Raw genomic sequence first — 12,971 nt, 5'->3', positions numbered from 1 at the left:
TATAGTCTGAAGTCAGGGAGCCTGCTTCCTCCAGCTCCATTTTTCTTTCTCACGATTGCTTTGGCTATTTGGGGTCTTTGGTGTTTCCATACAAATTGTAAAACTTTTTGTTCTACTTCTGTGAAAAATGCCATTGGTAATTTGATAGGGATTGTATTGAATCTATAGATTGCTTTGGGTAGTATAGTCATTCTGATAATATTGATTTTTCTAATCCAAGACCATGGTATAGCTTTCATCTGATCATGTCATGTTTGATCTCTTTCATCAGCATCTTATAGTTTTCAGAGTACAGGTCTTTTGCCTCCTTAGGTAGGTTTATTCCTAGGTGTTTTATTCTTTTTGATGTGATGGTAAGTGGGATTTTTTTCTTTAATTTCTCTTTCTGATCTTTTGTTGTTAATGTATAGGAATGCAACAGATTTCTGTGTATTAATTTTGTATCCTGCAACTTTACTGAATTTGTTTATGAACTCTAGTAGTTTTCTGGTACCAACTTTAGGATTTTCTATGTATAGTATCTTGTCACCTGCAAACAGTGACAGTTTTACTTCTTTTCCAATTTGGATTCCTTTTATTTCTTTTTCTTCTCTGATTGATTGCTATGGCTAGGACTTCCAAAACTATGTTGAACAAAAGTGGCAAAAGTGGACATCCTTGTCTTGTTCCTGATCTTAGATGAAATGCTTTCAGATTTCACCATTGAGGATGATGTTAGCTATAGGTTTGTCATATATGGCCTTTATTATGTTGAGGTGTGTGCCACTTTCTGGAGAGTTTTCATCATAAATGGGTGTTGAATTTTGTCAAAAGATTTTTCTGTATCTACTGAGATCATCATATGGATTCTATTCTTCAATTTGTTAATATGGTGTAGCACACTGACTGATTTGTGGATACTGAAAGATCCTTGCATCCCTGGGATAAATCCCACTTGATCATGGTGCATAATCATTTTAATGTATTGCTGGATTCGGTTTGCTAGTACTTTGTTGAGGATTTTTGCATCTATATTCATCAGTGATACTGGCCTGTAAATCTGTGTGTGTGTGTGTGTGTGTGTGTGTGTGTGTGTGTGTGTGTGTGTGTGTGTGTGGTGGCTTTGTCTGGTTTTGATATCAGGGTGATGGTAGACTCATAGAATGAGTTTGAGAGTATTCATTCCTCTGTAATTTTTTGTAATAGTTTCAGAAGGATATGTGTTAACTCTTCTCTAAATGTTTGATAGAATTCACCTGTGAAGCCATATGGTCCTGGACTTTTGTTCATTGGGAGTTTTTTTAATCACAGTTTCAATTTCATTACTTGTGGTTGGTCTGTTCATATTTTCTGTTTTTTCCTGGTTCAGTCTTGGAAGTTTGTACCTTTCTAAGAATTTGTCCATGTCTTCTAGGTTGTCCAGTTTATTGCCATATAGTTGCTTGTAGTAGTCTCTTATGATTCTTTTTATTTCAGTGGTGTCCGTTGTAACTTTTTTTATATCTAAGTTTATCAATTTGAGCCCTCTCTCTTTTTTTCTTGATGCGTCTGGCTAAAGTTTTATCAATTTTGTTTATCTTTTCAAAGAACCAGCTTTTAGTTTCACTGATCTTTGCTACTGCTTTCTTTGTCTCTGTTTCATTTATTTCTGCTCTGGTCTCTATGATATTTTTTTTTCTGCTAACTTTGTGTTTTGTATGTTCTTCTTTCTCTAATTGTTTTAGGTGTAAGGTTATATTCTTCATTTGGGATTTTTCTTGTCTCCTGAGGTAAGATTGTATTGCTATAAATTTCCCTCTTAGAACTGATTTTGCTGCATCCCGTAGGTTTTGGAGAGTTGTGTTTTCATTTGTCTCTAGATATTTTTTTATTTCCTCTTTAATTCTTCAGTGATCCATTGGTAGGTTAGTAGCATATTGTTTTAACCTCCACATGTTTGTGTTTTTTACGGTTTTTTTTTTCTTGTAGTTGATTTCTAATCTCATAGGGTTGTGGTCGGAAAAGATGCGTGATATGATTTCAACTTTCTGAAGTTTACCAAGGCTTGCTCTGTGGCCCAGCATGTGATCTACCCTGGCAGATGTTCCATGTGCACTTGAAAAGAATGTGTATTCTGCTGCTTTCAGATGGAATGCTCTATAAATATCAATTAAGCCTATCTGGTCCAATGTGTCATTTAAGGCCTGTGTTTCCTTACTGATTTTCTGTCTGGATGATCTGTCCATTGATGAAAGTAGGGTGTTAAAGTCCCTCACTATTATTGTGTTACCGTCAATTTCTCCTTTTATGGCTGTTGGCATTTGCCTTATATATTGAGGTGCTCCTATATTGGGTACATACATATGTATATTTGTTATATCTTCTTCTAGATGGATCCCTTGATCATTACATGGTGTCCTTTTTGTCTCTTGTAACAGTTTTTATTTTAAAGTCTATTTTGACTGATATGAGTATTGCCTCCAGCTTTCTTTTGATTTCCATTTGCATGGAATACCTTTTTCCATCCCCTCACTTTCAGTCTGTATATGTCCCTAGACCTGAAGTGGGTCTCTTGTAAACAGCATATATATGGGTCTTGTTTCTGTATCCATTCAGCCAGTCTGTGTTTTTTGGTTAGAGCATTTAATCCATTTACATTTAAGGTAATTATTGATATGTATGTTCTTATTGCCATTTTGTTAATTGTTTAGTATTTGTTTTTGTAGGTCTTTTTTCTTCTCTTCCTCTTCTGTTCTCTTCTCTTGTGACCTGATGACTAACTAACTTTAGTGTTGTGTTTTGATTCCTATTTCTTTTGTGTGTGTGTTTCTATTGTAGATTTTTGGTTTGCAGTTGCCACGAGGTTTTGATATACCAGTCTGTATGTAAACAAGATTGTTTTTTAAGTAAGTTGCTGGTCTTTTAATATCAAATGATTTTTTTTAATTTTTTTTTTTTTTTTTTTTGGCTGTGTTGAGTCTTCATTCCTGTGCCTGGGCTTTTCTCTAGTTGCTGCGAGTAGGGGCTACTCTTTGTTGAGGTGCGCAGGCTACTCATTGTGGTGGCTTCTCCTGTTGTGGAGCACAGGCTCTAGGTGCACAAGCTTCAGTAGTTGTGGCATGTGTGCTCAGTAGTTGTGGTTCGCAGGCTCTAGAGCACAGGCTCAGTAGTTGTGGCACATGGGCTTAGTTGCTCCGCGGCATGTGGGATCTTCTGGGACGAGGGATCAAACCCGTGTCCCCTGCATTGGCAGGCAGATTCTTAACCACTGTGCCACCAGGGAAGTCCCTGCATTTTCAATATCCTGTACCTTTACTGTGTGTTTGCTTTTCCTGGTGAGCTTTTCCATTCATAATTTTCTTATTTCTAGTTGTGGCCTTTTCTCTTCTGCCTAGAGAAGTTCCTTTAGCATTTGTTGCAAAGCTGGTCTGGTGGTGCTGCATTCTTTTAGCTTTTGCTTATCTGTAAAGTTTTTGATTTCTCCATCGAATCTGAATGAGAGCTTTGCTGGGTAGAGCATTCTTGGTTGTAGGTTCTTCCCTTCCATCACCTTAAATGTATCATGCCACTCCCTTCTGGCCTGCAGTTTCTGCTAAAAAGTCAGCTGATAGCCTTATGGGAATTCCCTTATATGTTATTTGTTGCTTTTCCCTTGTTGCTTTTAATATTTTTTTTTTTAATTTTTGTCAATTTTATTACTATGTGTCACAGCATGTTCTTCCTTGGGTTTATTCTGCCTGGGACTCTCTTGCTTCCTGCACTTGGGTGACTGTTTCCTTTCCCATGTTAGGGAAGTTTTCAGCTATTATCTCTTCAAATATTTTCTCATGTCCTTTCTCTCTTCTCCTTCCAGGACCCCTAGAATGCAAATGTTAGTGCATTTAATGTTGTCCCAGAGGTCTCTTAGACTGTCCTCATTTCTTTTCATTCTTTTTTCTTTATTCTGTCCTGCAGCACTGATTTCCACCATTCTGTCTTCCAGGTAACTAATCTGTTCTGCCTCAGTTATTCTGCTATTGATTCCTTCTAGTGTGTTTTTCTTTTCAGTTATTGTATTGTTCATCTCTGTTCTTTAGTTCTTCTAGGTCTTTGTTAAACATTTCTTGTATCTTCTTGATCTGTGCCTCCGTTCTTTTTCCTAGGTCTTGGATCATGTTTACTGTCATTACTCTGAATTGTTTTTTGGGTAGGTTGCCTATCTCCACTTCACGTAGTTGTTCTACTGGGGTTTTATCTTGTACCTTCATCTGGGACATATTCCTCTGCCATCTCATTTTGTCTAACTTTCTGCAACTGCAATTTCTGTTCCACAGGCTGCAGGGTTGTAGTTCTCCTTGCTTCTGCTGTCTGCCCCCTGGTGGATGAGGTTGGTCCAGGGGCTGGTGCAGGCTTCCTGGTGTGAGGAACTGGTGCCTGCCCCATTGGTGGGTGGAGCTGGGTCTTGTCCCTCTGGTTGGCAGGGCCTTGTCAAGAGGTGTGTTTAGCTGGCAGTTGTGTGCTCAGGAAGACTTTAAGCAGCCTGTCTGTTGATATGTGGGGCTGTGTTCCCACCCTTTTGGTTGTTTGGCCTGAGGCGTCTCTGCACTAGAGCCTACAGGCTGTTAGGTGGGGCCAGGTCTTGATGGGAAAATGGTGGCCTCCAGGCCAGCTCATGCCAATGAGTACTCCCCAGGACTACAGCTGCAGTGTGTTTGTCCCCAGAGTGAGCCACAGCTGACCCTGCCTCTGCAGGAGACCCTCCAATACCAGCAGATAGGTCTGGCCCAGGCTCTTATGCTGTCACTGCTTTTTTTCCCTGTGACCTGGTGCACACGAGAGCTTGTGTCTGCCCTCCAAGAGTGGGGTTTCTGTTTCCCCTAGTCCTATGGAATTCCTGTGATCAAACCCCGCTGGCCTTCAAAGCCAGATCCTTGGGGGCTCCTCCTCCCATTGCCAGACCCACAGGCTGGGGAGCCTGATGTGGGGCTCAGAACTTTCACTCCTGTGGGAGAACTTCTGCAATATAATTATTTTCCAGTTTGTGGGTCTCCCACCTGGCGGGTATGGGATTTGATTTTATCGCAATTACGCCCCTCCTACCATCTTGTCATGTCGTCTTTGTCTTTGGATATACGATATGGTTTTTGGGAGGTTCCAGCATTTTTTTGTTGATGGTTGTTAGGCAGTTAGTTGTGATTTTTGTGTTTTCATAAGATGAGGTGATCTCACGTCCTTCTACTCTGCCATCTTGTCTCAACTTGCCTAAAAATTGTTCTTTTAAATATGTGTGTGTGCGTGTGCACACAACATTCACAAGCACTTGGAAGTTCTATTAAAAGTCAATGCTCAATTTTGAGCAAAAAGTTATTATAAACAATAGCAACTCCCTCCCCCGCACCAAAGAAAGAAAAATGCTTGTAGCACTCTTTCTTTGAACCTTAAAGAGTGTTTTCATAGGCCAGCTCATTGTTTTCCTTCTCTCTGAAAAATTAGAAATGATAACTGTTTTGATGAGTTCTACAGAAAAAGACAGTTTCCATGATTTCATTTCTTGACAAAGAACAGGTGCCTCACTTGGTTTCTGCCACATGTAAGCAAATTCCCAGACGTAAAACTTCCCCTCAGGGGAAGCAATGTGGGTCCACAGAACTATCTTGAGTTCTGCCCCCTCTTCCCCTGGCCGTGTGGGGTGGCCGACTAGTAGGGGGAGGCGTGGGAGAAGAGCCTTGACCATCCCCATGCGCACGCAGCCTGCACGGTGGCTGTGGCCATCAGGGTGGCTTCTGCCCTGTCACTGCTTCATCTGGCTAGTCTCTCCACGAAAAAAACCAAGGCCTGCCTGTCTTTTGTAATATTCTGTTTTAAAAGAGAGAAATCTCCAGGGAGAGAACAGGACCCTAAAAGTCCAAGGCCTGGAATTCCTTCTTTCTCTCTTTCCATTTTAAACAGGAAACATTCATGCTAAGAGGGTCCAGAGGGAGTGTTGGTTGTATGTTCATTTTAAGGCAGATAATGTTTGTGTGTTGCAAATGTCAGTGATTTATCCCAAGGGCTTAAAATGAGTGCAGAAAAACCACATGTTTCACTTCATGCAGAGAAATATCATCAGTAGATTTTGAGAGAAAACACAGGTTAAGGATTTTTTTTAAGTGTTTTGAAAATCTTTAACGTGAACCAAAAGGAAATAGAAATGAGCATGGTGGGAGAGGGAGGAAGCTTAAAATATTATACGATAAAAGGTATAATGAATGCTGGAAGTTTTCTAAAGAAAAAATAACATTCTAAAGGAAAGGGAAGATGAAATCCCCGCCCTTTATTTCCCAGGGCTGGAGTGACAGATTAGACATTTGTGCTCTATTTGTCATGGGCAATTTAAAATAGAGCAAAGCAAACTGCACTGAGTAATCGCAGTTGACGCCATAATAACTTGTACGCAAACAATTTAATTTTTTTATCTGAAAACACTAACTAAATTAACCCAGGCTCAAGGATCTATCTTTCGTTATTATACACAGCCAAATTAAGACATAAAAAAGTAGAGAGAGAATTCTATTGTTCATCCCTATGAATGTGTTCACATGCTGCTTTCCACATGGACCCAAGCTTGGAGCTTGTCAAATAATCCTGATTTGGGGAACTTACTTACAGAGCTGTTTTCACATCAAACTCTGCAGATTACAGGGTGATTGTGACCCTCATTGACGGTGCCCGTATTCTTCCAGCCCTGCCATTTCTTTCACGTGTTCTACCAGGTTGTACTCTGACATTGGAGAGCTTTTCATTAATTATTATTGTTGCTGTTTTCCTCTAAAAAGGAATAATAAAAAGAGGAATGGTAGAAAGTGGGAAGGATCTGGGCATGGTAGTAGTGAATATGTGCACAGAAGGTTTATGGGATTTTAAGAGCTGCAAACAGAACTCATCTGTTTAACCCCAGGCTAGGTAAGATGCACTCATCTGTACCTTGTTTAGAGACCTATTGCTTCTGTTACCACAAATGGATCCGAAGATGCTTGTTGTCTTAGCAGAGAGGTCCAGACAGGGTCGCTTTCCGTTAGTGTTTATTCTTGCCCTTTACCTTCTGTGTGCCTACTCATTACACAGCACAACTTACAGCTGGTTTGTCTTTTCCTAATCATCTGCTACCGGCTGGGTGGTACTTATTGACTTTGCAGTAGAAGTGCTTTATATCAAAGTTCTGGGTGGGTAAGTCCAGGCTCTAGGTTGGGACTCTCTCTAGGAACTGTAGAAAGAGGAGGGCACACTAATCCACACGGGGACGTAACAGAAGCCAACCAGAGTTAGACCAAGACTGTGACTCATGTAAAGAGCACCCCACAGACCTAGGAGAGAAGTGAATGCAATCCCTGGGAAATTTATGACTCCAAATAATGTGTGCATTTCTTTTTTTTTTTTTTGCGGTACGCGGGCCTCTCACTGTTGCGGCCTCTCCCGTTGCGGAGCACAGGCTCCGGACGTGCAGGCTCAGCGGCCATGGCTCACGGGCCCAGCCGCTCCGCGGCACGTGGGATCTTCCCGGACCGGGGCACGAACCCGCATCCCCTGCATCGGCAGGCGGACTCTCAACCACTGCGCCACCAGGGAAGCCCTAATGTGTGCATTTCTACCACCATGTTTATGTCAGGCTTCAGGGAGGTGGAAAGGAGAGGGGGCAAATGATCCCAGCTTTAATAGAGCCAAACTAAGCCTTGTTTAGGGAACTAGCTTGTTTACTATAATAAGGCCAACATGTACACAAGACAGAATTCTGTTTCTCCCTCAGGCACCAATCAGTCCTGACTGACACGCTGGCTCCATGGGGTCAAGGAGCCACGCTCCCCAGCATGTGGCTTTCTCCTTGTGTCTAATATGGCCACTCCAGGGGCCGACAGAAAGGAGGGAAGAGAAGAAGAGTGTCCCTTGTTTCCTTTTAAGGGCGCACATCACGTCTGTTCACATCCCACTGGCCAGATCCAGTCTGTGGCCAAACTACATGGGAGGCTAAGGAATGTGGTCATCATCTGGGCAGCTGGCTTTGTAGTCATTGATATGTGTCTGTTCTCTTTCCAGGGGAGGACCAGCGGATCCTGTAGACTATCTGACAGCAGCACCTCGAGGGCGCTACAAGGAAAGGGAGCTTCCATATTACCCAGGGGCTCATCCTGTGCATCCGCCCAAAGGGAGCTACCCCCGCCCCCCAGATCTGAGGATCACAGATCTCCGGTATCCCCAGTACTATCCGCCCCCGCCAGCCCCCCAGCACAAAGGACCCTTCCGACAAGATGTCCCACCTTCCCCTCCTCAGCACCACAGAGTACCAGCCTACCCAGAAATGGGCAGACCAGTGCCCCGAGGGGGCAGCCCAGATCAGTACCCCTATCGAATGCAGGATCCCCGGCAGAAGAACCCCATGACCGCAGCCGTGTAGCTGAACGCCACCAAGCTCAGCCCAGCCCAGAACGGAAGACATCCAACATCACCTTTGTTCTTCCTACACCTTAAGGCCGCCTTCCTGTTAAGAATTCTCCATGGTACAGATTAGGTTTTTCTCGCTGAGGCTGCAACACTTGACTGCTAGTCAGAGAGAAAGAAGGGGACAGGAGTTTGGGGAGGGAAATCAGAAGGAAGAGGAAGGATGGGTCCATAAAAAAAATACTGCCTGAAATACTTTTAGAATTGTTCAGTTCACTGAGAGTGACAACTGAACAGGCAGATAACAATGGAGCTCTACAACATGGTGCCTCCCTGGAGCACAGACATGCCCCCACAGCACTGGCATCACGGAGGGCAGACTCTGCCCGGGATCGTCATCCGTTCAGAGACTAGCTTCAGCCACCTGATTAGAGCTGTTACGTCTGTGAAGAGTGGTTGCCAATGTGGGTGTCCTGAGTGAGTGGTTTTTACACTGAAAAAACAACAGCGGGCAAACATGACGAGTGATCTCCTTGAAATGTTTTATACCTAGAGGAAGGCTGCATTTCTTTATTTGTAGAATTTCTCAGGTTCTCAGTTCCACTCACTTGGTATAAGCATGTCACGTTTCCTTGCTTTTAGTGTAAAAGTAAGATGTGAATGCAGTCCTGGTGTCCTGGGAGAATGTACAAAGCTAGCAGAGCTTCCAGAAGAAATATATGCCTAGCATCAAGGCAATCAGGTTAAGAGGCTGACATTCCTGTGGTCCTCACCTTCCTTCCTCCCACGTCCCAGGCACGACAGCATGGAGATGTCTGGTTTCCGAGGCATCCCCAAATCTCCTGCCTATAATTATTGTAAGTGGGGCCTCTATTTTAAGGCTCCCACTTGAGAGTTAAGATGTACTCGGGAAAAAGAGGGCCCACTGGTTAGTATGCACAGGAAGCGGTGCTCTGAGATGCCAATTCCAGACCCAGTGCCAAACAGCGCCATATGCACCCGGCGTCAGGGAGGGGCTGACTGTGCTCTTTGGGAATGATAACCGGCAGGTGGTAGACAGTGGTGACTGACTGACTGAGTGTGTGTGTGTGTGTGTGTGTGTGTGTGTGTCTGTCTGTCTGTCTGTGTGTCTGTGTGTCTGTGTGTGTGTGTGTGAGAAAGTGTGTGATTACCAGTATGGAGAATGGAAAATAAAAACGGAAAGTTTGATGAGGAAGGGAATAAAAAGGAAAAAAGCCAGAAAACAGAAGGGAAGGGAGAAGAAGCATAAAACTAAATCATTCTATATCTGCTATATTATTTCATTAACAGAAGTCAGGGCAAGACCAAGGCCAAGGTCTCCAGTTGGGAAAAGAAGGTCTTATGGCTTCGAAAAGCTGAAAGCCCACCCTCCGGAATCCATGGCAATTTTTTTAGAGCTTTGCAGCTATATTCTACTTATTTCAACACAGAACCTCTAAAACCTACAACCTAACCCAAATAAGAACATAAGAGAAAACTGAGAAACAGCAAAGCCTGGGAGCAGCAACTCGAATTGTTCAGTGACTCCTGCAGTACTTTAAACCTTTTTACATTCCTTCTTCATTCCCTCCCACAAAAAGTCTCGAGTTCAATTTAGACATATTTTGGCCAAGATTAGGATACCTCTGACTGCTAGGATTTAATAAATTATAGTATTATTGAATATATAGATTATCTATCCAGCCCAGTTTAGTCTTTTAATTTAAAATAGAGTTCTGTTACCAAGAATGATGCAACTGGTGGGTTTAGACTTAACTAGTGTTATTTACTGAACTTTAAGAGGTATCATTTTCTAAACTACCATTTACTTATGGCCCTCTTGAAAATAGACTGTCCAGTTGTTTGTGGCCCTCTATCATCTGTCTTATGCCAGGCACCTTTAGATCGTTCGCAATTTGTGCAGAGGTTGAAGATTGGGCCCTGCTCACCTAGAGCTGGAGTGCAGGTGAGCTGTAGGGTTTCCCAGCCAACATGCTGCAAGCTGCCTTCCCCTCAAGCTACATAAACCTTCAAGAAGACAATGATAAGATGAGGGAAGTGTGACGTATTTTGAAGCATTAAAAATCAGCTCTTTAGGATGTTCCATAATTTAACCAAATTCCTGTAGACTAGTGGACATAGCCAAGCCAGAAGCTTCCTCCTGGATTAAGGCCAAGGTCCCACAAGGGGCAGTGGTATAAGGTGAGACGCTCTGTGTGTGCTGGAGGAGTGACCCTTGTAGGAAGAATGCCTGTATTTTCACCACGTTGCCACCTTGCGAGCATATCTCCTGCACTCAGACTCGGGGAAAGCTGCTGCAAGCATGGTTTTGTGCTGTACACACAGGTAATAAAACAGTTGCTAATCCTGAGGGGCAGCTAAGGATGTGAAGGTACTATGAAAACAGATGAAAAAAAGATTATAGCAGTTTTCTTTTCTTGCTTGAGGTAGAACACACGCCCCATTAGACCCTACCCAACAGGAGCTAGCATTACGTGTGCGACAGTCTTCATCAAGCCAACTGACAAGTAAGAACAGCTTGAATGTAAGCTTTATAAATGCCTGTGAACCAGCCCTCCAACTGTCACCACCCAGAGGTTACGGAACTCTTTCCCAGTATTTAGGAGAACAGGTTGTTTAGAGCATTTAGAAGACCAGGCTATAATCAGTAGGTGCCCGGTAGCAGGAAATAGTTCCTGGGTTATTTATGGCCTTGGAAAAACTCAATCAGGTGTCTCCTTGTAGCTCGGAATGCTAATAGACGCCCCCCAGGAAAAGGTGGCACAGCGAGCTTGGCGAGCTACAAACCCATCAACGTACACCCACCCGGCTCCTCGCCTGACCACTGGGTCATCCAGGCCTTGAAACGATGTACTGGCCTCAAGTAACTAGTTATTTTCAGGAGCTCTGTTTGTGTCCCTTTTTGCAGGCATAGAGAGAGAAAAGGGAGCAGACCACCGAAAAATTTTAGATGCAGGCAAATTCAGTCCTCTACAAGGGAGCGAAACACAACATCTCACTAACCCATTGCGTCACTGGTCTGTGGCAGTATCACTCTTGGTATAATATTGCTTCCCTGTGGTATCACACCACTGGATGAAAGGCAAGCTCAAAGTCAGGAGTATTTTCTTAAATCATGACTGACAACAAAACGGGGGGAAAAAATTACTGTGAAGCTCCTTATTCTTAGATTTTTAGATCTACATGCGTTAACCTCACAGTACAGCACAGAGCAGAGATCTTATGATCAAGAGCACGTGCAGAGCCACAGATCCACCGTCACCCTGAGGAGGAAGCTCTGTGCACACCAACCGAGAGAGGAGATGTGAGACTTCACTGGAGCTTTGTTTTTGCCACTGGTAACAAAATTAAAACATGATTCATTATTCCTTCCAAAGATGTAGGAACTTCTCGAGTGAAATCTATCTCCTGAAGGAAATCCACCTGACAACTTTTGGAGTTGCCATGCATAGGGCTGGTATACACAGTGGTCAAGACTTCAAAGAGTGTTCATTCCCTAACCTGTATCCACAGCGTTCATTTTCTTTGGAGGAACACCTTAGCATTTCAGAGGGATACAGAGATCTGGAGAGTTTGGTGTGGACAGCAATATGTGTCTCTAAAATTTTCATTGGCATTAAACTCTGAAATCCACAATGAATGGCCTTCAAATTGGTGCTAAATTGGGTAGACACCCTACTGCTTCGAGTCCAGGAGCGACAGAAAGTCCAGATTTAGCACAATTAGGCAGGAGGGAGTTGGAGTCAGAAACAGCCCGCGACAGTATTTCTCTGCACTCCCGGTTCACGCCGACTTAAGTGGAAATGATGCCACAATGAGACCAGAAAAAGGAGTCTCCATAAGATATCGCTACAAAGTCACCTTTCTGATAAAAAGGAAAATGAAAGTTAGATATCTAAAATAAGCCTAGAATCTCATATGAAGCTACAACTTCTAAGGGAAACTCTCCCTCATATCCTTAAATCGTAATAGAATCCCACACAGCCTGGCTTTTAAAGGTGGGCTTCGCCATCAACCCAGAGTGGAGCGCGAACTAACCCCCACGACTGTCTCCTGACTCAGCTCTTTCAGACAGTGTTATGTTCCATCCACGCTGACTGCAGTGCTATTTACTACTGGAACATAAAAACAAAACCTGCTGTTTATACAGTCACTTTTTCTAGGGTTTTCCTGTGCTTATATGATACCAAGTCTGTTCGTAAGTTCTGAAGATAAATTATGTGAAATCATATTTTGGCGTAGGGGGTGGAGAATGAATTCTTTACAGACTTTTTAGGATGATCCCATTTTTACCACAGAAAGATTTTGGATATTGTTATATATGAATATATAAATTTTTCTTGTTTATTTTGCATCAAAATAAAGCTTTATTCAGTCAGTAAAAGTCAAATCTTGGTTTTTACCCACCACCGGCTTGTTTTAGGGTTTGACGAATGAATAGGTAGGGAGGTGTGGCCCTGCTCACCCTCGAATAGCAACCTCACAGGGCAGAGGACACAGGGAAAGAGCATCCGTCACATGCTGGGCTCCCCCAAAAGCAGATGCCGAGATGGGAATGAACAAGCGGGATGTTTATTTGGGAGTGCACTTGGGTTCAGTTC

At 43.1% G+C, this 12,971-nt stretch overlaps 1 protein-coding gene across 2 annotated transcripts in view; it reads left to right on the top strand.

Moving 5' to 3' along the window:
* The window catches only part of PARD3B (par-3 family cell polarity regulator beta), a 1,056,812-nt gene extending 1,044,064 nt beyond the window's left edge, over positions 1-12,748 (top strand). Inside the window, exons 23-24 of one of the 2 annotated variants that reach the window (XR_009520117.1) lie at positions 8,008-8,468; positions 9,661-12,748. Coding sequence is in view for 1 of the 2 variants with exons in the window: in XM_060016243.1 (XP_059872226.1) it covers positions 8,008-8,365 (358 nt within the window). In the remaining variant the exon portion in view is untranslated. Of the gene's footprint in view, positions 1-8,007; positions 8,977-9,660 lie in introns of those variants that run through there. The other variant, XM_060016243.1, reaches the window with a different exon arrangement.
* Positions 12,749-12,971: the final 223 nt, after the last annotated feature.

Source organism: Delphinus delphis, chromosome 7 (genome assembly GCF_949987515.2).
Source record: "Delphinus delphis chromosome 7, mDelDel1.2, whole genome shotgun sequence".
NCBI classification, from domain to species: domain Eukaryota; kingdom Metazoa; phylum Chordata; class Mammalia; order Artiodactyla; family Delphinidae; genus Delphinus; species Delphinus delphis.
The sequence above is the reverse complement of the archived record's forward strand: the minus strand, read 5'-3'. Positions and strand labels throughout refer to the sequence as shown.